We start from the raw sequence: 26,414 nt of genomic DNA, 5'->3' as shown, positions 1-26,414 counted from the left end.
AGGCTAGATTTAACTTAAATCTTCAATAGCAGAGTATTAATTTAATAAATTAGGATATGATGATAAATGTATACTATGCAGCCATTAAAAGTTATTAACCAAATCACCATGTTACATATCTGAAACTAATCACATTGTAAATCAACTATACTTCAACTAAAAAAAAATACAATAGATAATATATTGCATGTTTTATTGTCAAAAAACATGCATAGAAGTGTTAAGTAACTAATAGATATAAAATTGTACCAAATTGTAGTATATACATTAAATCAGTATATAATTTAGTATATACATTAAATCAGTGATTCTCAAAGTCTGGTCTAGAATCTCCAGGATCCTTTCAGGAGGTCCATGAAGCCAAAACTATTTTCATAATAACACTAAAACAGTCTTTGCCTCATTCATCTCATCCTCCCACGAGTATAAAGTGAGTGGAGATTTCCAGAGGCTACATAATATGTAATATCAGAACAGACTGCATGCAGAAGCACATATGGGAATCTAGCTGTCTTATATTAAGCTAGACATTGAATTGATTTGAAAAAATGTCATACAATGCCATTCTTCATACTATTTTTTATTTCAGAGAAGTTACTTTTCATAAAAATGCTACTTATATTAATATAACAGATTTAGTATTATTAGTATCAATGTAATATTTAGTTACTTATATTAATTAATAGATTTAGTATTATTTTAGTATTATTTTAATAAATACAATATTTAATAATATATTAAAATTTTTGTTTTAATTTTTAATACAATAAATATCAATAGAACATATTGATAAACAACGTAAGGAAAACTCTATGAGATCCTCTGTAATTTTTAAGAGCGTAAAGGAGTTTTGAGAACAAAGTTTGGGAACTACTGTATTAAACCATGCTAATTATTCTATATCAAAATTTCAAAGGATGCTGGAATCACCTATAATGCAAATAAGTACTAAAAAAATAGTCTTCACTCAGAAGACATTCTAACCAAGTTTAGGATCAGGCACATATCTGGAACAGGGCTAGGTTCAGGACTGAACTCACATGGGTCAATGACACCATCTGCATAGAGTAAAGAAATAATGCTAATAGCAAATGTAAAATTAGAAATGCTGTAAAGATGGGCTTCCCTGGTGGCGCAGTGGTTGAGAGTCCACCTGCCAATGCAGGGGACAGGGGTTCGTGCCCCGGTCTGGGAAGATCCCACATGCCGCGGAGTGGCTGGGCCCATGAGCCATGGTGGCTGAGCCTGCACGTCTGGAGCCTGTGCTCCGCAACGGGAGAGGCCACAACAGTGAGAGGCCCGTGTACCGCAAAAGAAAAAAGAAATGCTATAAAGAATGAACCCCAGCTGTACAACCATGAACTATGATAATATCAATAACTCAAAATTCACTTTTCCAAAGAATTTGTTATAGAACTCTATCAATACTTACATCAATATTAATAACTGCAAATAGCATTTAATATTGAAATAATACCAAGAGCTATGTATATGCCATCTCCAATATTCCCGAGTATTTTCCTATTAACACCTTTTCTATTTTAGCAAATATTTAGACTTTTAAAATCAGAACTCACTTCAAAAACTCAATTCAAAAGATTTTCTTTAGAATAGTGAGAATTAAAAAAGCAAAACAGAAAAAAAAAATAGCAGTAAAAATAATAATTCTCTGAATTAAGACCCAGCCTCCAAGCATCATTTTATTAATTACTTGAAACATCTATATATAACAAGACATAGATAAAAATTTATTTACTGATCTATCAGGTATACATTCTAATAAAACTCTGATATATGGAAACAGATAATTCCCTAAATTAATTCTCCTCTGGGGGTGGGGGAAACCTAGATTTTTTCCTACATTCCTGATACTCCATGTGATTTTCAAATTCTTAATTTCAATAATAACAACAATAACAAAAATAATCACAGCTACCATGTAACAAGTATTTATTAAATGCTACTTATCATCTCACACATGGTATTTCATTTAAGGCTTATACCAATTCTATAATCTACACATTCTTTTTATCCTGAGAGAACCCAGCAAAAAAAGCCTCTAGGGGATTCAATTACCTGAACTCTCACTACCAAAATGTGGGAAAGGAAAGACTTCTGATTTCAGTCTCTGCCCTTTCTACAACAATATACCACCTCTCTTAATCCTTCATCAAATATGTTACTCATCCAGTATTAAAACTGGGCTGACATTATTTTAAATTTATATCAGATAATGAATATAATGCCAGTAACTGAGAGCAAAACTGAACTTTTCATGTGACGGTAAGAGTAATTCATCATTTTGAATAACATAAGCAAATGGTGGCATAGAAAGGAATTAAAATAATGTTTCCTTTGTGTGATATAAAAAACTTATAAAGACACAATTCTTTATTGAACAAGTAGTATAAAACAGTCCAATTACTTCTAGATCAGTCTGTTTTTCAAAGCTTACTCTTTCAATCATAAAAACTAGTCAAAAATATTTTTCTAAATCAGCAAGTCATTCAGTATATAGATAAAATTTCTAATGTTTTGAAGTTTATTATATTTTCATCAAAGAACTCATAGAAATATATAATGCTGTACAAATGTAAACAGTTATTACTAGATTAACCATATAATTTATCATTCAAACCTATATATTTTTTGAAGAAGAGACACTACTAATTATTACAACGTAACAACAGGTTTAACCAGAACTGTCCCAGTAACCAGGACTTGTGGACACCCAAACTACTGCCCTAGACTCTTCTACTATTCATTACACCCACAGTCCTCCTACAACTACGTAGTGGAAAGATACACATGTCTACTATGTAAAACCATTTGGCTACATATTTGACCACTGTAGCACAAAATTAAAGAAATACTTTCTTTGCCAGCCACCCATATTTTAAAAGGCTATTTCATTAAGATAATTCACATTAAGATAAAACTGCAATTACTTCAACTATACCTCATCCTGAAGTTCATCACCACTTTTAACAGAAGCAAGCATATCGTATAAAGTACAGCAAAGATCTTCTATTCTTGTTGCTTCAGCCATTTCATTTAAAGTTGCATTTAAGTACTTCTCAACTTCACACCACAAAAAGGAGTCGTTTGCTTTTTCCACAGGCTTGAGGTCCGGGGCGGAATGCTCCTGAAAATGGTCAGTCAGAAACTTCTTGTAATCCAAACTTATAGTTTTCTGGGATTCACCATTTATTGGCAGCTCATCAAAGTGGTCCAAATCATGCATGTCAAAGGAAAATGCTAAATTTTTACCAAATAAAACTCTATCACCATATTCATCTGTTGTCATCTGGATGAGAGCAGTAAGACTGTCTTTACAAAAACGAGAAGTAATTCGATTAGTAGCATTACAAGCTGCAGTGGCAGATGATGAGGGAAAGGGACCAAACATCTGTTTGATAGCCTTTGTCTCCTTGTGACCAACAGAGTCCTTCAAGTGAAATATCTTGAAGAGAAATGCAGCCGCACTTTCAATTGCTTCTTTCCCATTATCCGTTCCAACTATTCAGACAAAAGAAACAGCATTAGCTCAAATGGATCATGGCTGAAGTTTCCATTTTCAAAGAAACTACTACAAATCTTCCTCTGAGTAAATCCAACAGTGAAAACACACTGACATTTTGCTATAGATGGATAAAGATAGCCAATTCAGTAACAGGAAAATCCCTTTAAGTCCATTCCCAAATTCCCAAAGAATTGTATTAGGTAAATAACCCATTATCAGTGTTATAGCAAAGTAATTACCTACAACAACCCCTGACCTCTTTCTAAAAACAATCTGAAGCATTAGCTAAATCTTATTTAAAACCAAATTTTAAAAACTGATTTGATGAGCTAGTTAAATAAGTAAGGTGCAAAAAAAGTCTGAATTATAGACTTCTGGAGCTGGAAGGGAGCCTCACAAATCCCTAACTTCCTTTCCACGTACTATACACTTGAGATGGCAAGAAATAAATTTACATAGTTTTCATTCAAAAATCTTTAATACATAAATCAACTACACTTCAATAAAAAATAAAGTTTTAAAAACAGTTAATACCTTTTCTACAAGGGTAGAAAGGTCAAGGATGAACATAAAAAGAATCTTTTAAAATAGTCAGCCATATTACACATTTTCTTTTAAATTCTGCTCTTGAGAAGAGGCCAGAAGTAAATTCTTACTAAAGTAAGAGGAAGTAAAAAGGAGCAGCCCCTAATTTCTTTAAGGCATTAATATCTCATATCTGATTCCCTCAAATAAAAGAAGAACCTGTATATGTGTCATAGAATTCAAAGAATATTCTAAGAGCAGAGAAAAGGAAATTCAATCTTGAAAAGGTCCCAAAAGTCAATGAGACTTAACCTAAAGTAATATTGGTAAAGTTAGCAATAATATAATTAACACCATCATCTTCCTGAAACCATGGCTCCAATCACATTAATCACAAATCTTGAGCAGCTTACGATATAGTTCAGAAATTCAACCCAAACTCCTATACTTTGCTTTCAAGTCATGCCAGGAACTGACCCAATTCTTTTTTTCCAGCTTTACTGGCTATTATACATTTCCTGCTCCAGCCAACAAGAATTTCTTAACATCCAAAACTCAGGTCCTGTTCTATTCTATGCCTATTTCCTATGCCTTTATTTTAATCTTCCCCAAGGCCTCTGATATTCAAATACTACCCATGTTTCAGAATCCAGCTCAATTGCCTCTTTCAAAGTCAGGATAATACTGTGTACCTTCCTGTATTCCCTCACTGTTACCTAGCCAAAAACAGGTGTCTCAGCAGAGATTTAAACTGTTGAATTGAAGTGAACTCAGGCCTCAATGACACCAAACTAGTGTTCCTACATTATACCACATTGCCTGAGTAACTTTTTATTGTTTTATTTCATTTGATGTTTACAAATGTGTGTAGAAGACTAACAGTTTATGTAAGTGAAGATAAGCAATTTTACGATGTATGTCGTTATTTAATTCTTTAAGTATGAAGTCTACTTTTACGATTATAAAGAATTTATAAAACACCATCTGACATATAATTATTCTTTTAGTATTTAGGAGAATACATGACAAAAACCTTCTAGAAATTAACTAATGCTTTTGAATTAATTAATTGAATAGGATTTGTGTATATTTTACTTATTCAGTCTACATATGAGGTTTGGAGAACTTAGGTTTTGGATAACTTAGGGATTGTAATAACTCTACAGATAATTGAACAGGTTTGGGACTACCGAAGTCTGACCAAAACTGGAATTCACAATTACAAACTCATTCTTTATCTAACATTGTAAATGTTACTCTTTGGTAAAGATAGTATCATTTTTGCAACTTGGGATTTTCCTTAAACAACTTACTAAGAACTTTTACATTAAATTATCTCAATTCTTCCTAATAAAATTATCTCCATCTTTTAGATGCTAAAATAGAGACTCAGAATTAAATTTGGGAGAGATCAAATAGCTATTTAGTTATTAAACAAGATTCAAAGAAATCTTCTAACTCCTAAAAAAAGTTCTTTCTACTACACTACACTTCTAGAAAGTAGATTTATCTCTAATTCTCATTTAATAAACAAATAAATAATCACCACTGTAGGAAATAAATTTGAGAATAGTCAATTTATTACCAAAAGTGGAATTAACTTAAATACCTATCATTAGGTCACTGGTTAAATTATGTTACAGCCATACATTACATTCATTAAACATAATGCTGTGGATCCATATATCTTGCCGTAAAATAACCTCCAAAATACATTAAGTGAGAAAAAAAATGTAAGTTATGAGTTCACTTCTGAAGAAAAAAAATAACTGCAGATTTATAAAACATCTACAAAGATCAAAACCAATTTTCTCAAGGTTTCAAATTTTTAATTTGAGCCCTTCTGTAATCTACAAAATTTCAAAAATAACAAATACTTTAAACTCTTAAGCCTTGTTCAGTAAGGGTGGTTCATTCAGGTGAATATCCTTGCCTAACTACTAATTTTTCTGCACAACCTACGCCATCCCATCTCTGCGTTGGGCTGCTAAGAACAGACACGTGTCCACACCACAAAGGGGTTTCTCAAAACTGAATCTCTGTAGCGAGCTACTTGAGAGTCTGGGAGTTCCAGTTTTTCAGAAGCATTGGCAAACAGCATTTGTTGCCACTGCTAAGATTAAATGATTATTAGTCTGAAACTCTTCGGTCAATTACACCACTGACTGTGCTAATCTTTCTGAGAGGAATAGGGATTTTAGGAAATTCATTTTGTCCTCAAAATAAAGTCTCAGTAAAGAATAAAATATTCATTAAATAATCAATTGACTAAAGTTTGAAACTTAAGATCTCCAAACCTTTAAGGAAGCTAGTCTAGTTACCTACCACTTGAACATCTAATTTTCTATACATAAAACACTGGTGCTATAGCCCAGAAAACTGGCTCTATGCACCTAGCACTTCAACTGGAATACATTTAAAGAGATATGCTTAAAAGGTCACTAGAATACTTTTTCTTTTTTTGCGGTACGCGGGCCTCTCACTGTTGTGGCCTCTCCCGTTGCGGAGCACAGGCTCCGGACGCGCAGGCTCAGCGGCCATGGCTCACGGGCCCAGCCACTCCGCGGCATGTGGGATCTTCCCGGACCGGGGCACAAACCCGTGTCCCCTGCATCGGCAGGCGGACTCCCAACCACCGCGCCACCAGGGAAGCCCTAGAATACTTTTTATTAATAATAAATTATCATTGCCCTGCCTGCTTTACAGTTATATTGAGAACAAATGAGATGTATGTGAAATGTAAAAGTGTAAATATATAATTAGTAACTGATTACTGTAACATAAAACAAATTTGTAAAATTAGAGTTGAGTAGTGACAATCAAATCATCCTCAATACACAATTTACTTGTGTATTTTTCTTTTGATTACAAAATATTAAGAATTAAAAGGTTGTAAATTATAACTTTTTAGTTGCCTACCTTTATAGTTGAGGAATTCTTCAAAAAGGATGAGTAGGAAATTTTAATTGAAAAATGAATAAAAATATCCATCAACTGTTTACATCCTTAATTGCTAAATATTCAATTTAGAAGTTGTCAACAAATGAGTTCCTTGACCAATTAATTCTTCTATGTGTAGGAGAAAGTATTTTACAAATTTATTTTTTCATGTTATGGCCAAACTTTAAATGTCCATTTTATCCCTGACACTTGATCTGTAACTGTAAATACCAATATATTATAACCCTGCATCACATTATTAACTTAAACTCATTCCATTTGTTAAAAATACCAGCAAGGCAGGCAAGTGGCTATAAACATTTTATATTTGAATAGAGATTAGCTAACTGATAGTTATGACGATTTATTTTACAAGTATGTAAAATACTTGTACCAGCAACTTTCCTAGGACAGCATTACATATAAAAAAGTACAAAAATGATTCAATTTAAACATAACTATCCCATACTCTCATCATTTTTTCCCTCTTACATATTTGTGTCCACTGCCTGTTAATGTACTTTTTTTTCTAACAAGTATATTATCTAAAGTTGTCACATGAACCTTACAATCATTCTCCTCATTTTACAGAGAAACACAGATAGAGAAAGGTTAAATAACTGAAGTTTATTCCCCCAAAAGGACTTCAAGTAGTGAGACATTCAGCCATGTCTCACTACTTGAAGTCCTTCATGATAAATCAAGTATCCTTAATATCTGTGGGCCAGTTTTTGGACTCTCTTCCATCTGGTTTATTCGTCTATCCTTGGATCAATCCTTCACTGTCTAAATTACTGATCTTTATAATAAGTCAATATGCAGAGAGTAAGCTCTCCCTCTTTGTTTCTCAAGGTTGACTTGGCTGTTCTTCACCTTTGAATTTCCACATAACTTTCAGATTATCTTGTAAATTTCTACATTCAAACACATACCCACAAACACAAACCTGCTGAGATTTTGACTGGGATCACACTGAACCTGTAGATCAATTTGGGTAAAAATGATATCTTTATAGTAGTGAGTGTTTCAAGCCTTTGCATATCCCTCCATTTATTTAGGGCATCTTTAAGATCTCTCAATAATATTTTAGTTTTCCAAGAGGAAAGCCTGCTCACCTTTTGTTAAATTTACATCTAGGTATCTGATGATTTTTAATACTTTTGAAAATGGCATTTTTGAAAAATTGCTTCTCGTAAGTAGAGGTAAAATTGATTTTTATACTGACCTTGCTAAATTCAGTCATTTGACTAATGGCAGTTTTTTTCAATCTTTATACTCTTTCTTTCTTTTTCTTGCTTTATTACATTAGCAAGTACAGTGAGAAACAGAAGTGATGATAGGCATTCTTCTCTAATTCACCATCTCAAAAGAGAATATTTTTCAACGCTGTAACATTAAATGTAACGTTTGATCTAGGGTTTTTTATAGATACCCTTTAGCAAATTAAGGAAGCTCCTTTTCCATTCCTAGTTAGCTAAGTATTTTTTTTAATCGCAATTGGATTTTAGATATTCATAAAATGTTTTTTCTTCATCTACTAAATAATCATATGGCTTTTAAACCTTTATTGCTTTACATGAAATCACACTTTTTCCCATTTAATAATTAACATTTTGTGCACTCACATGCACTTGCACCCTCTCTCTCACATGTATTTCTTTAACTGATCCATTTGACAGTATATTGCAGTCTTCATGACACAGATTTAGGATATCTTACATAGCCACACCACCTATCTCACCTAAGATCTTACCTAATATTACCTAATGATACCCAACACATATTCACATTTCTACAATGGCCCCAAATATATCTTTATACTTTTTTTCCGGTTCAGGATTAAATCAAGGATAGTATATTACGTTTGATTATTATATGCCTGTAACCTCCCTTAATCAACAATACCCTCCTTTTTAAATGACACTGAATGACCTTGCCCAGTAAAGCCAAAAAGGCACATAGATTTCTTTGTCTGAAGGTTTTTAATTACAGATTCAATTTCTTTAATAGTCATATATTCAGATTTTCTATTTCCTCTTTTGTCCATTTTAGTCATTTTTGTCATCTTGGTCCTTTGAATCTGTCAAAAGCTTTGCTCATTGTCTCATCTTCTTCTCCATCTGGCCTCCTCTTCCAGAATGGACAGTCACCTTTAGGAAAAAGTGGCCCAAACCAGGGTCATGCTTTTGGGGTTTATTCCTGCTTCTAGATCTTGGCCCCATAATTCTTCACTGCTTTGGTAGTATGCTGATGCAGTCAAACAAATTTTATGTTTTACAGTTTTTCTAGTTATTCTCAGCAGAGAGCTGTTCCAAGTCACTTTGTCTGCCAATCTATGAGAAGTAGAAGTCAACTTTTTTGGAATCCACAATTTTCAAGATAGCTATTTTTCACAAATAACTTCTGCTAAACCTCCTGCCATATCCCATACACAACAGGCCTTTATTATTCTAAATGCCTACGCTTGCTTCCATAGACAGAATTGCCAGATTCTGATAATACCTTCTTATACTTCCTTTTTCCAGTCATTACTTTATAAACTGCTTTCCACTCTCAGTTTTGATTCCTCACTTTTTTATAGTAAAATCTTATTTCCTTGACAACTCAAAAAACATAATGAATTCCCAAATTCCCTAAATCACACTTTGTAAGTTACTCCTGTCCTACCTTTTGGTTCATGCTTTTCTCAAAGATAAAGTTATTAAAAGTAAAATGTATAAAAACACCAAAATCCAAATAAAGCAGGGGTTATAAATTAAAGAAGGCAAAACAAATGTGTCTATGTATGGCAAAATAACTTGAACACTGAAAAAAAAAAAAAAACAACTAGTTCAGTTCTGGCTGAGTCCTGATCTGTACTGAGGATTCAGAGTAAAATTATTACATCATTCTGTTTGGCCTTAGGAGAGAGATTCACTTACAAAGCTGATTAGGGAACTGCTGGGTCTTTCTACTGATCTTTCCACCATTCTTGACCCCCATCCTACTTTCTATGTACTCTGTGTAAATCTTAGCCTCCTGAAATCTTAGCCTCATTTAAAACTCTAAATAACAGAAATACATGCCTAATACATAATGCATTTTACTGACTGTCATTCTCAATCTTGACCTCTTATTTTCAAAAATGTTTTTACTTAGAGCACATAAAATATATTGACAAAGTTTCATTACGAGCAGAATATAGGTTAATATGACTATGCTTATCCTTCAAAATCCATGGAGGAGATAGCTATATCTACAATGAGTAATTAAATAAACTAAGATTAAGTGCCAAGAATACTATTTTTAAATAATTTATAGTATTTTCTCCCTCAAGCTAAGTTTTACTATTAAAATACTCTTTGTGGGGAGAATGAAATTGTAAAAAGGTATAAGAATATATCAAATATAAACCTGAGAGAAAAATAAGTACTTTAAAATTACAAAAATTTTTAAAAAGCTACCACTTGTAAGACATTGTCAGCATCAGAGGTAGTAGAGACCATGGTTGACTTTTAGTTGGATTCTCAATACTTCATTTACTTATTGAACATCTGTGTATCCCTTGCACCACATTAGGCACTGGAGTACAAAGACACTGTGATTCCTAGAATCCCTGTATCATCAAGGCATTCACAGTCCATGAGGGAGAGGACAGAGGTAAATATCAAATAATGAGAAAGTACTCTAAAAAATATAGAATAGATGCCATTCTAATGGAACACTGTCTATTAACACTGGAAAGAAATAACAAAGGACATGGATGAAGCCTAAGCCATTTCTTCAGAGATGAGAAGCATTTTACCAGATAATCACAATGGGGAAAGTTATGCTAACACATAATGACAGAGAGACTGCTTAGGAAAGTAAGACAGTAAACATTATATATGTTAGGAACAAAGGCTGCATGTGACAGAATGGCAAGGAGATGAAAAGGTAAATTATTTCAATTCATAAAGGAACTTTTCCTTTCCCATTCTAAGGAATTTGGTCTAAAGAGCAAGCTGGGAATAAAAATGAGTTTTGCTTCTTATAACAATCAGTCTAAAAAAAAAAAAGATAAGTCTAGTGACTGTGAAGAAGTTGAATAAGAAAGGAAGGGTGAGGCGATAGGTTACTGCAGTAGTTCAGACATGCTATAGTAAAAGCCTAAACTAGGGCAAATATGCAAAGGCAGTCAATCTGAGAATAGCTGAAAAGTAGACTTGGACAGAACATGATCTCTAACTACAAGGAAAGGAAAGAATTTAGGATTTCCATCATGTTTCCATTTCAGAATTTTGGTCTAGGCCTACCTGTGCCACAAATCAACCACGGGGTTCACTTAACCTTCAAGGACCCTGTTTCTTCACATACAACATGAAGAGATTGGACAAAATGTTCCCTGATGTCCCCTCCAGCTTAAAATACCTATTACTCTCACTGGTCAATACATGTACCTCATACTACTATGCTCAACTGAAATATAAGTGATTGTTTTTTTTACTTTATTCTCTTGCTCCACATTTTTAACACAATTATACCAAAATTACCTGTGCTAAAAGAATGATATAAGAGGAAACACAAAGACTTTTTTTCCGTAAGACTAATCATTTCAATGCTGCTAGTTTTAATTACACTTGCAGTATCAGCAGTATTTTCATTCAGACAGAGTGGATGACTACTAGTCAACTACTAGTTTCACTAATAGTTTTTCAACTTAAACACACCATTAAAAAGTAGATATAATAGAGCATTTTCCTAAATACAACCCTAAGATTTTATCTGTCATGAAAATATTCTTTTGAGACATTACATCTCAAAATAATCAATTCCTTAAACACGTCAGTCAATAGATTAGTTCCTGAGTATGACTCAGATGCTTTTTGCTAACAGGCAAAACTCCTAGAATTATGTTTAATGATCGGCTATTTAAAACAATAAGTTTTGACTTTTCAGAGATATTTGGGGGAAGTAGTCTAAAGAATAACTTATTTTTTAATAACCTTAATTTCCACATCATTTAATAAAGAAATATTTAGTCATGGTACTGAATAAGCTCAATATTTTATACTATTTTTGCTAAATATTCTGAGGTATTTTCATAATAAAATTAAAGGAAGGATATTACAGTTTTTGAAAACTGCTTAAGTCAGACTACCCCCCAACAAATAATTCTAACATCTTAGAAATGAAGACAGTGAAGCCCAGAAGGGTTACGATCCTACTCAAGGTAATCTAGGTAGATTGGAGACTTTGCATTTTTGCTACTATTTTCTAATGAACCTAACTGCCTCAGTATTCTTAAAACATAAAGTCTATGTCAAATGCTGTCACAAATCACATCAGTGTGCTCTATCTTCCCTAGGCTTAGTAAGTAATCTCAATTCTCACCAAAGCCCTCGAACTTCAAAGGATCATCTAACAGCAAAAACATACATGACATTCATTTTGTACTTTCACAACTTAAATTATGGGGGCATTAAACTCAATATTATACTATACTACAAACCAATGATAATTAAATAATACATCAAAGTCAAAATATTTGAATAATAAATTCTAAGATTTGATGATCATAAATAAAAAGTCTTCAAGTATACAAGATATAATAGAAACACCTTACAAAGTTGGTGAAGGGAAGAAAACTGCCAACCAGCATATGGTGAAGTTAGGATCTAAATTTTCATTCTACTAAGAAATCACCTGAGAAAACTTTTTCATTTATTTATCAAGTGAAATTTTATTAAGACCCTAAAATATACCAAGCACTATTCTAAGCACTGGGGATGGAGTGTGTTGAACAAGAAAAATAAGATCCTATTCTCATGAAACTTACATCCTAGTAGCAAAACACAGGCAATAAACAAACAAGCAAAATATCAGATAATAAATGTTATGGAGAAAATGTTACCGAGGGTTACAAGATAAAGAATGACTAGGTAACCGCTTAAGATTAGATGATCAGCGAAGGCCTCATTAAGGAAATAATTTTCAGGTGAGCTCAGAATAACAAGAAAGGATCTACACACTCTAAGATTAGGACAGAAGAACATTCTCAGCACAGGAAAACAGCACGTACAGTGATCCCCAAATAGGCAGCAACCTGGTGAGTTTGCAGAAGTAAGAAAAGGCCATGTGTCTGAAGCACAGTTAGTGAAAGCAAGGATGACTCAAGGTCAGAGAGAATGGTGAAGGCCAGATCATACAGAGCCAAAGTTATCAGTCTGAACTTTTTATAGGTAGAAACCTGAATTTGAAGTTAGAACTACAGTAGTGTTAACTATGCTTTTTAATTATCGGAGTCTGGAACGGGACAATGAATTTCCATGAACAAACTCAGATGTTTTACCGAAGAGTCACATGATTTGTTTTTGTTTTACTGTTTTTCAATTTTGGAAACTAACCTGTGTTAAGCACAGAGTGTTACAATCTCTAATTACAATTTCCTTCAAATGTAATCAAATGATGTAAATATAGTGTGCAACAGGAATTGAAAAGTTTCAGCTTCAGTACTGGCCCTCACTATGCGTTAGGTGGCATCTTAAGGTTCCTTCCAACTACAGAAAATTTTTAATTTACCCTAATCCTTATTTCAATAAAGACAGTGGTTTAAAACTCTAAATTCCTATAAATCCCTCAAGTTGACTGTATTATAATTACTAGTTTACTTTTGCGTCCCTGAATCCTAAGCTCCTTGATAGATAAGGCTGTCTCATAATTATGAATACTCCCCTGGAAATTTTAACCTTTCACTCTATAGTATATAGTTTAAAAGGCATCTATTTTTGAACTTTAGTGGATTAAAAAAAATAACAAAACTATACCTATTTGTTTTGCAGCCTGCAATATATCTTTTAAGTCTTCATTTACACTTTGTATTTCACTCTTCTCCAGCTTTTCATTCAAAAATTTTACAATCTTCATCCATGTCAGGTCCAAACCTACAGTTTGTTCATGAAGTTTAGACCGCTTCAACTGAAACAGACAGAATAATACAGATACGTACTGATTAAAGATTTTCTCAATTCTATCATTTATTACATATATTTTGCATTACATTATACAACTTGGCACTACCCACAAGAATTCAAAATTGTATCTACTCACATCCAAATTTACAGCTCCCAGAAGGAGCTTTATTTAACTGTGATTTAAAGAATCTCATTTGTTTAAAGATATGTTTTTAAAAAGCTTCTTTTTTTTACAGTTTAATCACAATGAATACTCATTATGAAATAATTTTCATACGGCAAAGTAAAAAGCAAAATGTCCAACATCCAGATAACAATACGGTAACACCCCACATACCTCTTTTCCATTTTTCCTGCTCACTTTTTTTTTTTAATTTATTTTTTAAATTTTATTTGTTTGTTTTTGGCTGTGTTGGGTCTTCGTTTCTGTGCGAGGGCTTTCTCCAGTTACGACAAGAGGAGGCCATTCTTCATCGCGGTGCATGGGCCTCTCACTATCATAGCCTCTCTTGTTGCAGAGCACAGGCTCCAGATGCGCAGGCTCAGCAGTTGTGGCTCACAGGCCCAGTTGCTCCGTGGCATGTGGGATCTTCCCAGACCAGGCCTCGAACCCATGTCCCCTGCATTGGCAGGCAGATCTCAACCCACTGTGCCACCAGGGAAGGCCCCTCCTGCTCGTTTTTAACATAGCTTAAACCATACTGTATATAAGAACTTTATGTGATGCGTTTTGATGAAAGGCATTTAAAGAAAATAAGACTCCTATGACAGGTTCAATATATTCAAATCAGTATTGCTTTCCTAAGTCTGATCCTAGAACAAGTTAGGCATCCAGGAGATTCTTATCTATACACACACTTTCCTTGAGACTATAAATCTTTCCATTCTCAAGAACTGACACAGAAAGCAATAAAAATTTTACTTCATATCATTGGACTTGATCCATGGATTAAACTTCATCATGTCTTGTGACCAAATGAAAAGTAGCAGGTCTGACAGAAAACTGTAATTTTCCTCTTGGTTCTATTGACAATATTCCTATTACTTTCATAATTCACTATTACTTCCCTGCCTCAGTTTTCTAAACTGAAATGGAGCTAATTAATCTGGGTTTAAAGGGAGGAAAACAGGCAAATATAGAGATGAAATAAGACTGGCCCTAAGTTGAATTAAGTTGTTATAATGGGTCGTAGGTACACAAAGCTTCACGTTACTTTTCTCTCTCTTTTGTATATGTTGGATATTTCCCAAGATAAAAAATTACATTAAAATGAGGCTATTATATCTGCCACTTTCTTCCCTCAGAGGGGGAAAATGTGTTTAAAAGCCTACAAAAACAAATTAAATGACATGGGATGAGCATGTCGTCCTTATAACTTTCAAATTTTAAAATCTCCTGTTGCGTCTCTTATATAAAATAACTTGTAGGGCTTCCCTGGTGGCGCAGTGGTTGAGAGTCCGCCTGCTGATGCAGGGGACGCGGGTTTGTGCCCCAGTCTGGGAGGATCCCACATGCCGTGTAGCGGCTGGGCCCGTGAGCCATGGCCACTGAGCCTGCGCGTCCAGAGAGTGTGCTCCGTAACGGGAGAGGCCACAACAGTGAGAGGCCCACGTACCGCAAAAAAAAAAATAAATAAATGAATAAATAATAACTTGTAAAGGGCCTTGGTTAGGCAAAGAGGAAATAATTCAAGTTTAAGGTAGCAATATTAATTAACTGTATAGAATATATCCTTATTTTAATTGCTGTGAAAATGCAAAATAGCTCCCATCATAAAGAAGGTTAACTGTTTTGTGTGTAGCAAAATTCTGTATCATCATTAGAGGAAAAATCTACCTAAAGACTGTTACAAATCTTTTTTTCCTAGTATCAATCTTTCAGTGAAGCTATTAATTGTAAAACTGCATAAGGGCTTTAAGCAATAAAATTCCAACCTACTAGGAAACAATGTTAATATTCTACAAGAGTCAAATAAGGAGTCAGAAAAGGGACTGCTGTTTTTTAAAAAACAGCATAGGGCCAGTTCCTTCATATACTATATTAAATGGCTCATTCCTTCATATGCACAGTTCATGGACCTTTAGGCCTATTACATCCACAACCAATTATAAGGACAAGACAGAAGTGAATTATGAGACAAGCTACAGAGTTTAAAAGATTAATATTCACATTTGATAAGAATTTGACCACAGATCTGAAAACTTACTCAGATGATCTAGAGGTAAATTACTGGATTAAATTACGAAATTAATTGAGGCAGGTATCTTAGGAACAGAAAAGTTAACAAAGGATTCAATATCATAGTTCTATTTGTTCTCTTTCACAATAAACTTGTAAGTGCTTAAGATAAGTATTCCCACAGCAAACATCAATATGCACATTCCCCTTCTTGGTATAATACCAAAAAAGGTAAAAACTTTCCATTTTTAAAAATGCACACAAGGACTTCGCTGGTGGTCCAGTAATTAAGAATCAGCCTTATAATGCAGGGGACGCGGGTTAGATACCTGGTCGGGGAACTAAGATCCCGCATGCTGCGGGGCAACTAAGCCTGCGCAACACAACTAGAGAGCCCAGGCACCAAACTACTGAGCCCGCGTGCCACAACGAGAGAAGCCTGTGCACCACAACAAAGACCCAATGCAGCCAAAAACAAACAAAAAAAGCACACAGAATTGAGAAAAAGAATGCCAAATATTTGCCCAGGTCTTATGTTTATAATGGTTTTCATCTAAAATGTTTACCTGTAAGTCAGTCACTTCTTCATTATAATTATCTTGCTTGGTGACATTTGAAAAGGAGCGCAAGGCTCCTGTGAGACGAGGTAAAGCCATCTATTATTCAATCAGCGATCCATACAACGAGAAACCCGAAAGTGAAACAAAACAAGATGATATTTATCTGTAGAGAGGAGGTGGGAGAGGTAATCAACTTCAACAAATTAGCCTGTATAAGAAAAAAAGAAACTAATTAGTTAAAAAGCAATTGCTACCAATGTTGAAAAATTCTCCTGACACATTTTCTACCCAAGTAGTTTATTTAATAATTCATTGGCTTATAGGTGAAAAAGAAACAGACAAAAAAAAAACCCACTTGTTTGTGGGTACTACCATAACATTCCTTCAAAAGAATTCTACCAATTCCTAAGTACAGGTGTCAAATACTGTATTACTACAGCCAATAATATTGAGAGAGATAAAAGCACCTGCCCATCTTTTCTCCAATTTCATTTTACACTCACTGATTTCATTTCACATTATCCCTTACTTTCAGTCTCACTGGCTTTTTCTCTTCTTAAAGTATCAAGCATGTTTCCACCTACTTGCATTTGCATTACTTGGAATGTTCTTCTGATCCTCATACAGCTGACTCCTTGACACAAAAGTCTTGGCTTAAAAGATGCCTCCTGAGATGGGGCCTTTTTTGACCACTCAATGTTAGACAGGGCAGCTACCCAGTTACTGTCTATCATAGTACAACATTTCAATTATTTTTATAGGCACTAATTAATATTTGACATTCTCTTATTTATTTACTTATTTATATATTGTCTTACCCCACAAAGAGTAAGCTTCATGACAAAAAAGACCTTCATTTCACTGATCTCCCCTAGCAAACAAAACAGTACTAAAATATTTTTGGCACTCATTAACTATTTGGTTAATAATAAAAGGAAGAAAAATGGAGAAAAGGAGACCATGGTAACAGGGAGACTGAAGAATGAGAAAAGAATTAGAGCAGCTGAGGAAGGGGAGAATTCCCAGGGAAAGAAAGAAGTCAGGTAATCTGACCTAATCTTGTTTATATGCTAACAACTAAACAACTAATCTTTTGGCAAATAGACTTTATATTTACTATGAGGGGAGTCCTCATCTACGGAATACTCTTAGAGGGTTATCCTGGTTTAAGATAGCTTATTACAACAAAACTACAATGTTTATAAGGCATGACTGCCTGGAGAATGTCACATAAACTATGTAAGTCCCTAGGACAGTTCTCAAATAGGGATGACTCTGCCCCCGTTGGGACATTTGGCAATATCTGGTGACACTTTGGGACATCACATCTGGGGGGTTGGGACGGTACTACTGTTTTCTGGTGGGTAGAGGCCAGTGATGCTGCTAAACATACTATAAAGCACAGGACAGCCTCCTCACAACAAAGAATTATCTAGCCCCAAATGTCAATAGTGCAGAGCTTATAAAAACCTACTCTAGTCTAAAATAGAGATGTTTTATAACCCAAACACTTCTCACAGTGTGAAATGACCAACAAAACTCAATTAAGAGACCTCACTAATTGTTTGGGCCAAAGAGCATGTGTCTATTGTGAGACTGAAAGAAAGAACAACTAGGGGGACATATAGGATGTCTCAGACCACTCCCTGTTTCTGCTCTTCTTGATTGCATATACCCTTTGAAGTTATTACAAAGCTTAATACTTGGAAAAATCTCTGGCTCCTATATTAGTGTAATTAGATATAAAATAACTGTATGAAATGTTTAACAAAATAAGAGAGAATTTAAAAATAATGAATAATAATAAAATGACTAGGCAAAAAAAAAAAAATGACTAGGCAAATTTGAAAATATAACTTTTAAAAATAAAAATACATACTTGTTAAATTAAAAACAATCAATATATAAGTTAAACAATAGATTAAATACAGTGAAAAGTGGTGACCTGAAAGAGAGATCTGAAGAAATAACCCAGTATGCTGTTACAACTAGACAAAGTATACATTAAGTAGATCAAAGAGAAACAAGTCCAAATATATCGATACTCACAATAAATGTAAATGAATTAATCTTAACACCCAAAAGATTGACAGACTGAATTACTAAACAGCAATCAAGTAAACACTAGAGCTATACCTAAAATAGGACAGAGAAAGGTTGAAAGTTAAGAGATAGAATAAGATCCTCCTATAAATAATAACCAAAAGTAGCGGTAAATAATAACCAAATAAACAATAATAATATTTGGTTAAATAATAACCCAAAGTAGCTGGTGGCTATATCAATAGTATCAGATCAGACAAAATAGACTCTAAAAACGAAAGGTATTATTAGGGATGGGGGAAAAAAAGAAAAAACACTTCTCTACATAATAATAAAAGATACAGCTCACTAAGAAGGTATAAAACTTTTGAATTTGCATGCCCTGATGGAATAGCCTCAAAATAATTAAAACAAATAGACCTCCAAAAGAAAGTAACAAGTCCAACATCAAAGTGAAAGTTCAATAATTGATTAACTATTGATAGGTCAAATCAACAAAAATTCAACAAAAAATAGGGAACTTGAGCCGTGAAATTAGTAAATTTAACCTAACATATATGAAGATATATATTCTTTTCAAGTACACTTGTAACAATTTTAAATGGTCTATGTATACGAGGCCATAAAGTAAATCTCAACAAATTTCAAAAAGTAAGTATCATATAGATCAGGGGTCAACAAACTTTGCAGAAAGAGAGTAAATACTTAGGTTTGGCAGGCCACACGCAGTCTCTGCTGTATAATCTTTGCTTTCGTTTTTTTTTTCTTTAAAAAAGCAAAACAAACAAACAAAAAAACACCATTCTTGGGCTCAGGGTGACCAAATTAGTCTGCTGACCCCTGATATAGCTCATATTTTCTGAGCAAAATACAATTAGATTAGAAATCAAAAGATTAAAAAACATAGATGATTGCATTACAAATCTGTAAGGAAATGGTATGAGAATGGCTGGGGCAAAAAACGGATGGATTATCCACACCACACTGAAGAACTTTAATCAGAAAAGTAAAATGATCCAATTTGCAAATAAACTCCCTAGCTAGCTGACTTCAAATTTCAAGTATCCATTGGGAATGAATTTAGGAGAGCATTTCTGGAAACGAGATGATTCCGAGAACCACATCTGGATTTTTCTAACACTAGATAACATACTTTCTGGAGCATCTGGAAGAAGAAATGAAAGTAGGAGTCAGTGGACAGCAAAGAGACTCTCAAACTTTAGTGTGCATCAAAGTCACCGGAGGGCTTCTCAAATTGCTAAGCCCCACCACCCTATTCTTCACCTCCAAGTTTCTGATTCAGCAGATCAGATGGCACTGTGATGGGGCACAAAAATTTTATATTTCCAACACATTCTCCAGTGATACAGCAGGTCAAGGACCATACTTTGAGAACCAGTTTTAGAGATAGTATCTTTTATTCTGAAGCCACCATTCAATTTTGTCTCAAATCAATAGTAACCAAGGAGTTTCCGTCTACACTAAGAATTCGGTGGCTTGAGTTAGGTTGCACAATCTGCTTCCCAGCAGTCTTTCTCAGCAAGGTTTTACTGAAAGTGAACTGAATGACTTTTTTCTCAATTCTCCTACAGATGGAACATAGCTAATACCATCCATTGAGAAGTAAAGCATACAATGTATGCCTTAGGGCACTGGAGTTTAAATTCTCTACCTAGATTGAGAGAATTCTATTCAAAGACAAGAACGCTATTCATGATGACTAACATTAAGTCAGAAGTCTTTAAAGAAAGGTCTTGACACTAAACTGAACAGTATTCTGCCTCGGAACCTACTTTTTAACCTCACACGTTAGTGCTTTCAAAATGTAGAATCAGAACAAGAGACATGGGATATATGGGCTATTCTGCCTCAGGCAAGGTCTTATGAATTAACAAGTATTTGGGACCACTACTTTCATCATTTTGACATATCTCACAATAATCTGAATGTCCTGTCCCTCTCTTTAAAAAGCAGGCACTAAGATTTCATTGATTTTTACTCTAATTCACAAACCTAACAAACCCTAACAAAACAAGATACCGCTCACACTGAAACTCTAAGAAGAGATCTAACAACGGGGCCTGGTAATGAGGTCACACTGTTATACACTGCACGAACAGGAAACTCTAAAGCTTCCTGAGGGCTCATCAAAATCATCAGTATGAATTATACTTGTCAAAAAATGAAGTAAAGCACATTACTCAGTTTTCTAATTTGGTTTTATCTATTTTCTTCCTCCAGTTAAATGACCAACACTGTAAAATGTAACAGCTCATTTCCTCATAGTCACCTATAAATCATTTATTCACGAATACTTGAGTATCTCCTATCTAGTAGGAACCGTGCTAGGCACTGAGTATAAATAAGGCTTACAGAACTCTATTCTTCAAAACTCATTGTATTCTGTACCAGTAAAAAGATCACCAACATTTAAGGGTATCTGAAATGTATAAAGGTCAAAATGAGAAAGCCAATTTTAAATCTTTGGTTATTCATTTAATCAGCAAATATCTATAGATCACCCACAATATATTAGATACACTGCAAGGATCTAGAGATTAAAAGAATAAAATTTTTGGTATGACTGCAGCTGCCCTAAATAACAAGTTTACAGTATTGTTGAAAAGAAAGAAAAATAGTTGCAATAATTGTGTAGATATAACTGCAGGAAGACAAGGGAGAAAACACCTAAGAGGGTGAGAAGGAAGGTAGATAAGAAGAAAGGAAATTGAGATTTAAAGGACTTGAATGAGCTGACCTGGTGGGGAAGAAAAGGTTATTCCAAGGTACAGATATAAAGAAGAAAACTAAAATAACAGATTACTGCTTAAAAAATCCCTATATAATAGTGCATTCGGACACTCATGAAATAAGACTAAAGATGTAAGCAGAGATCCAACAACATGTCTCAATTTAAGCATTTTTTATCCTGATAAAAAATTTAACATATTGTACAGAAATGACTCAAATATAAGTGTAGTGAACAGATGAAAGGTGGGGTCAAATTGAAGACAAGCAAACCAGTTGGAAAGTTTTTTCAAGAAACCAGGTGAGAGACAGAGGATACAACTGAGGCAGGGAGAGGCAGAAAAGGATGGATCTGAGAGATACTTATATTGGGGAGATAGAATAAATTCACGGGACAGGATGTGAAGATCAAGGGGAAAAGGGCAGGACACCTATATTTCTGGTTCAGGAGAAGTAGAACAGCAGAGTGTATGGGTACAGAGGGCATACTGGAAGATGAAAGATGATTAATTCTGCTTTGGAAAGTTTTGATCATGGGCCATCAAGTGGGATAAACAGTTTGGGGCTTCCTATCACAGGTCTGGGCTGGAAGTACAGAATTTAGTGTTATCACTTCAACGTAGTTAAAATCATGGATGAACATATTCCTTTAAGTCAAATTATTTATATATATAAACCTGTGGACCCTCTCCCTAAGAAAGTAGACATATACACATATAAACATTTTGTAATTCATTTCAGAGGCTGCATGAATGTCATGAAACCTATCCATGTACCCCAAAAAACCTCTTGAGAGTAGACAGTACAAGGCCAAGGACAGAGTCCTAAGAGATCAGAAAAGAGCTGTCATATAAAGAAAGTGGTATCACATGAAAAAAGAAAGTTTCAAATGTCATGCTACAGAGTCCAGTGTACTTAGCCACTCTCAAGTCTTAGATGACTTTAGTACACATAGTTTCAAAAAAAACGGTCAGTGAAAGAAAATTTCAGTGGGTGAAAGATAAATGGAGGGCTTCTCTGGTGGCACAATGGTTAAGAATCCGCCTGCCAACGCAGGGGACATGGGTTCGAGCCCTGGTCCGGGAAGATCCCCCATGCTGCACAGCAACTAAGCCCATGCGCCACAACTACTGAGCCTGCACTCTAGAGCCCGCGAGCCACAACTACTGAGCCCGCACACCTAGAGCCCGTGCTCCACACAAGAGAAGCCACTGCAATGAGAAGCCCGCGGCACCACAAGAAGAGTAGCCCCTGCTCGCCACAAACTAGAGAAGCCCGTGCACAGCAACAAAGACCCAACGCAGCCAAAATAAAAATAAATTTATTTAAAGAAAAGATAAACAGAAAGGGAGGAAATGGGAAATAAAATGGGTACTAGCTACTCTTTCAAGGAACTTGTTGAAAAGAAAAGAACGAGGCAAGAAATAGCGAAATGCATGCGTTGAGAGTTTTAGAAATACAGGAGAGAGTTGAGCCACAATTCTATAATCAGAGTAGAGCCAATAGAGAAAGAGAGAGGTTGAATAACCAGAAGAAAGACTATGACTTAGGGGAGTAGGGTCCCTGAGAATGCAGGAGAGAGAATCATGGTTCTAGCGATAAGACTTGGATGGAAGGATGAACATGGAGGGATGGATGAGTCAAAGTGCAGGTATGTTTCTAATATGGGAAGCAGAAGGTGAATGGGGGAGAAAAATATGGTAAAGAGAGTTCCACCAAAATGACGCCTATTTTCTTTGAGATCTGCCAAGACTATTCAAAAGAAGATGAGATGGAATTTTTAAAGACAGAGGCAAAAGTTTGACCTTACCACCAAAAATGAGAGGAAATTGATTAATAAACCATAAAAGGATTTTTCAGGTGGCAAATGAATGTTCATCTCATACCGGAAACCATAAATTTAGAATGGCAACAACCTGGCAAAGGAATGAAGGTTGGTATTATAGAGGGTTAAGGCTTTATAACACAGGGACAGTAGGAGGACAGTGGAGCCTAAATGATGCAAATGAGTAAGTGCTGGATTGAGATCCAAAGGAAAGGAAAAACATTCACCTAGGAGGTCTTAAAGATACAACGTCATAATGTTTATGGTTAAAATTTCTGATATATAAGACACAGTGAATGCTCATCAAGATAAACTGGCCTGCCAAAGCAATTGTTACCAACAGTAATTTCTATTCCACATTTAGCGTGGCCTACTAAATGACAAATGCACACATTAAAAGATCCCTCAGAACAAATACAATTGCTAAAGACTGAAACCCTAAAAGTCAATTTTTTCCTGTGGCCTGAAGTACCCCCCACTATGGTTATCTGAATGAATCTTTACAGTGATTAGATATATGTACAGATAAAAAGGAACTGTCTTGAAAGAAGTTAACTGCCCTTTTAACATTCAAATATGGAAGATAAAATTTAACAGTAATGCATTTCCCTTTGTGAAATGATATTAACCAATAATGAGTAAGTTACAATTCTAGTACACATTATTTTGACGTATCACATAAAAAATTGTAAGATTATTCTTCATATTCCAAATCTGTGTTTTCTCAAGTCTAAAAGGGTCTAACAGATTGATAGCAACTTTAGGAAAATATAATTACAGTATTTTTAATTATAAAAATTAACAAAAACTCCAGAAGAGACAAACCATATATCCTAATGAGTATAAAGCCAAGCAATTACTTGTTGGTGGCTCATGGATACCAGGTAATTATTAGGAAGAAAAAAAAAAAGTAAAAGGGATATAATGTAGGTAAGGAATAAAAACACTGAAAAGACGGAGTAGCCTATGAATGGAGTAAAAATTAGAATTTAAAATTTCAATACTTAAAATAAAATTATATGCCCACAAACCATATCATTAAAAAAGTAAGCTAAAATATTTATATTTTAATTCACCAGTTTAAAAAATCGAGCTGTGGGCTTCACTGGTTGGGAATCTGCCTGCCAGTGCAGGCAACACGGGTTCGAGCCCTGGTCTGGGAAGATGCCATATGCCACGGAGCAACTAAGCCTGTGCGCCACAACTACTGAGCCTGCACTCTAGAGCCTACTCGCCACAACTACTGAAGCCCACACGCCTACAGCCCGTGCTCCGCAACAAGACAAGCCACCACAATGAGAAGCCTGTGCACCGCAAGGAAGAGCGGCCCCTGCTCGCCACAACTAGAGAAAGCCCACGTGCAGCAATGAAGACCCAACACAGCCAAAAATAAATAAATTTACTTTTAAAAAAGTTTAAAAAAATTCAAGTTGTGATATAGTTTACACTGTTTAGATCAGAATTCAGAAAACATCAGCCTTAATAGCCTTAATATATGTAAACATTATATATATAATCCTCTACTATGGCCATTTCAAAATGGGGTGGTTTTTTCATGGTAAATCCTAAAGATAAATTTTAACTTATCGTATTGAACTTGTATTCCTTACTTTTATTGTACTTTATTGCCACCAACTGGTTAATGTAGTGGAATCACATTACAGGTGCATTTAATTATTTGAATCAATCAAAACATAAGAGGCCAAATATAAGGCACAGACAGACATAAACAGTAATACTAGAGATTCTGCCCACTATTTCATGTACTCAATACATGCTCTAGAGTGAATGGGGGTGAGCAACAAGAATATGATGCTCTCTTAATCTGTTTCAATCACTACATGCATAACAAACTAAGAATCTTGCTGCACTGCATGACTCCAATGTTTAAAAACTAAGCTCCCTTTTAAAAAAATATACAACTATGGCCATTAACACAAGCCAACTTTTTCATCTGGTGCACCCTCAGAAACTGTGATATGTTCCAAGTTTGGAGGAAAAACGTGGCTGCATACAACATATTGAGAGACAGTATGTTGTGACAACCTGGTGTCCTCCTAAAGAATTTTCAAGGGAAATTTTAACTATTTATAGTTTTCCAGCTAACAAGTTCACTTTAGATCCTAACTCATTCTTAAACATGAAGCAACTGCTCTTGAATAGTTTCCAATCAAATTAGAAAACACACTCAGAGCATGGAGAACAGAGAAAGAAAGTGAAAGATGATTGAGTATATACATATATACTTTTTGTATAAATCAAAATCTATAATGTCTTGTTAAGAATAAAATTTATCTAAATGAGATTGTTGTTCTCTAACTCTTCCCTCCAATTACTTACTTATATCAACTCCAAGTTTCCCATCCAAAGGTGGGGGAGAAAACCTAGCCAGGCTCATAACTATAAGCCAGAGTCTACAGAAGACCCCCATGGTTATATTAATTTTAACAAAGGATAAGAAAAGTTTTCTTTTAAATGTTCTTGCGAAAATAAGAGGCTAGAATAACGTATCAGCACAGATGAGAACAAGAATAGTAAGAAAGAACATCCCACAAGGAACAAACCAGCACACAATATTGTAGAGAACACATGGAGGAGACCCACAACATATGAGGCAGCACATATTTCCGTTCCAGTGAAAAAGGTCTGGGGCCAGGTTAGCTGACAAAGGCAACATTCTCATTCCATCCCAATCTATGGGCCTCTTAAAGACAGACCCAAGGAATTTGTGCCTGTCCCCTAATAAGCCCTGAAAAGATTAATTTGAATTGAAACCTCTCAGGAGGTACCCTCATACACCAAACCAAAGCTCAAGTGATGCTCTGGAGCAAGTCTTAGCTGTTTAGAGAAGAATTATCATGACTTTGTACACTTACTTGTTCCTCTGTACCACAATTATACGGAACACCACTACATTTCCCGAATATGAGCTCTGGTGATCTTTTAGAAATCTGATGCAACTTTTTATACTCAAACAACTAGGATTATATACTCCAAATCCAAAGAAGTATTTATCAAAGGATATGATGGCTTTGATCTTTACTCACTGTTTTATGCATAGTAAATTTTTTTTAACATCTTTATTGGAGTATAATAGCTTTACAATGCTGTGTTAGTTTCTGCAGTATAAGAAACTGAA

General features: G+C 34.7%; 1 protein-coding gene across 2 annotated transcripts in view; it reads right to left on the bottom strand.

Annotated features, from left to right (window-relative positions):
* ASCC3 (activating signal cointegrator 1 complex subunit 3) overlaps positions 1 to 26,414 on the bottom strand; it is a 366,641-nt gene that overhangs the window by 315,292 nt on the left and 24,935 nt on the right. Inside the window, exons 2-4 of one of the 2 annotated variants that reach the window (XM_032651063.1) lie at positions 16,666 to 16,867; positions 13,774 to 13,924; positions 2,960 to 3,519 (exon numbers count right to left, since the gene is read on the bottom strand). In XM_032651063.1, the coding sequence (XP_032506954.1) occupies positions 2,960 to 3,519; positions 13,774 to 13,924; positions 16,666 to 16,755 (801 nt within the window). In that variant the 5' untranslated portion in view covers positions 16,756 to 16,867. The remainder of the gene's footprint in view (positions 1 to 2,959; positions 3,520 to 13,773; positions 13,925 to 16,665; positions 16,868 to 26,414) is intronic. The other variant, XM_032651064.1, reaches the window with a different exon arrangement.

The sequence above is a fragment of the Phocoena sinus genome, chromosome 12 (genome assembly GCF_008692025.1).
Source record: "Phocoena sinus isolate mPhoSin1 chromosome 12, mPhoSin1.pri, whole genome shotgun sequence".
Classification (NCBI taxonomy): domain Eukaryota; kingdom Metazoa; phylum Chordata; class Mammalia; order Artiodactyla; family Phocoenidae; genus Phocoena; species Phocoena sinus.
Note: the sequence above shows the minus strand (reverse complement) of the source record. Positions and strands in the feature narration are given on the sequence as shown.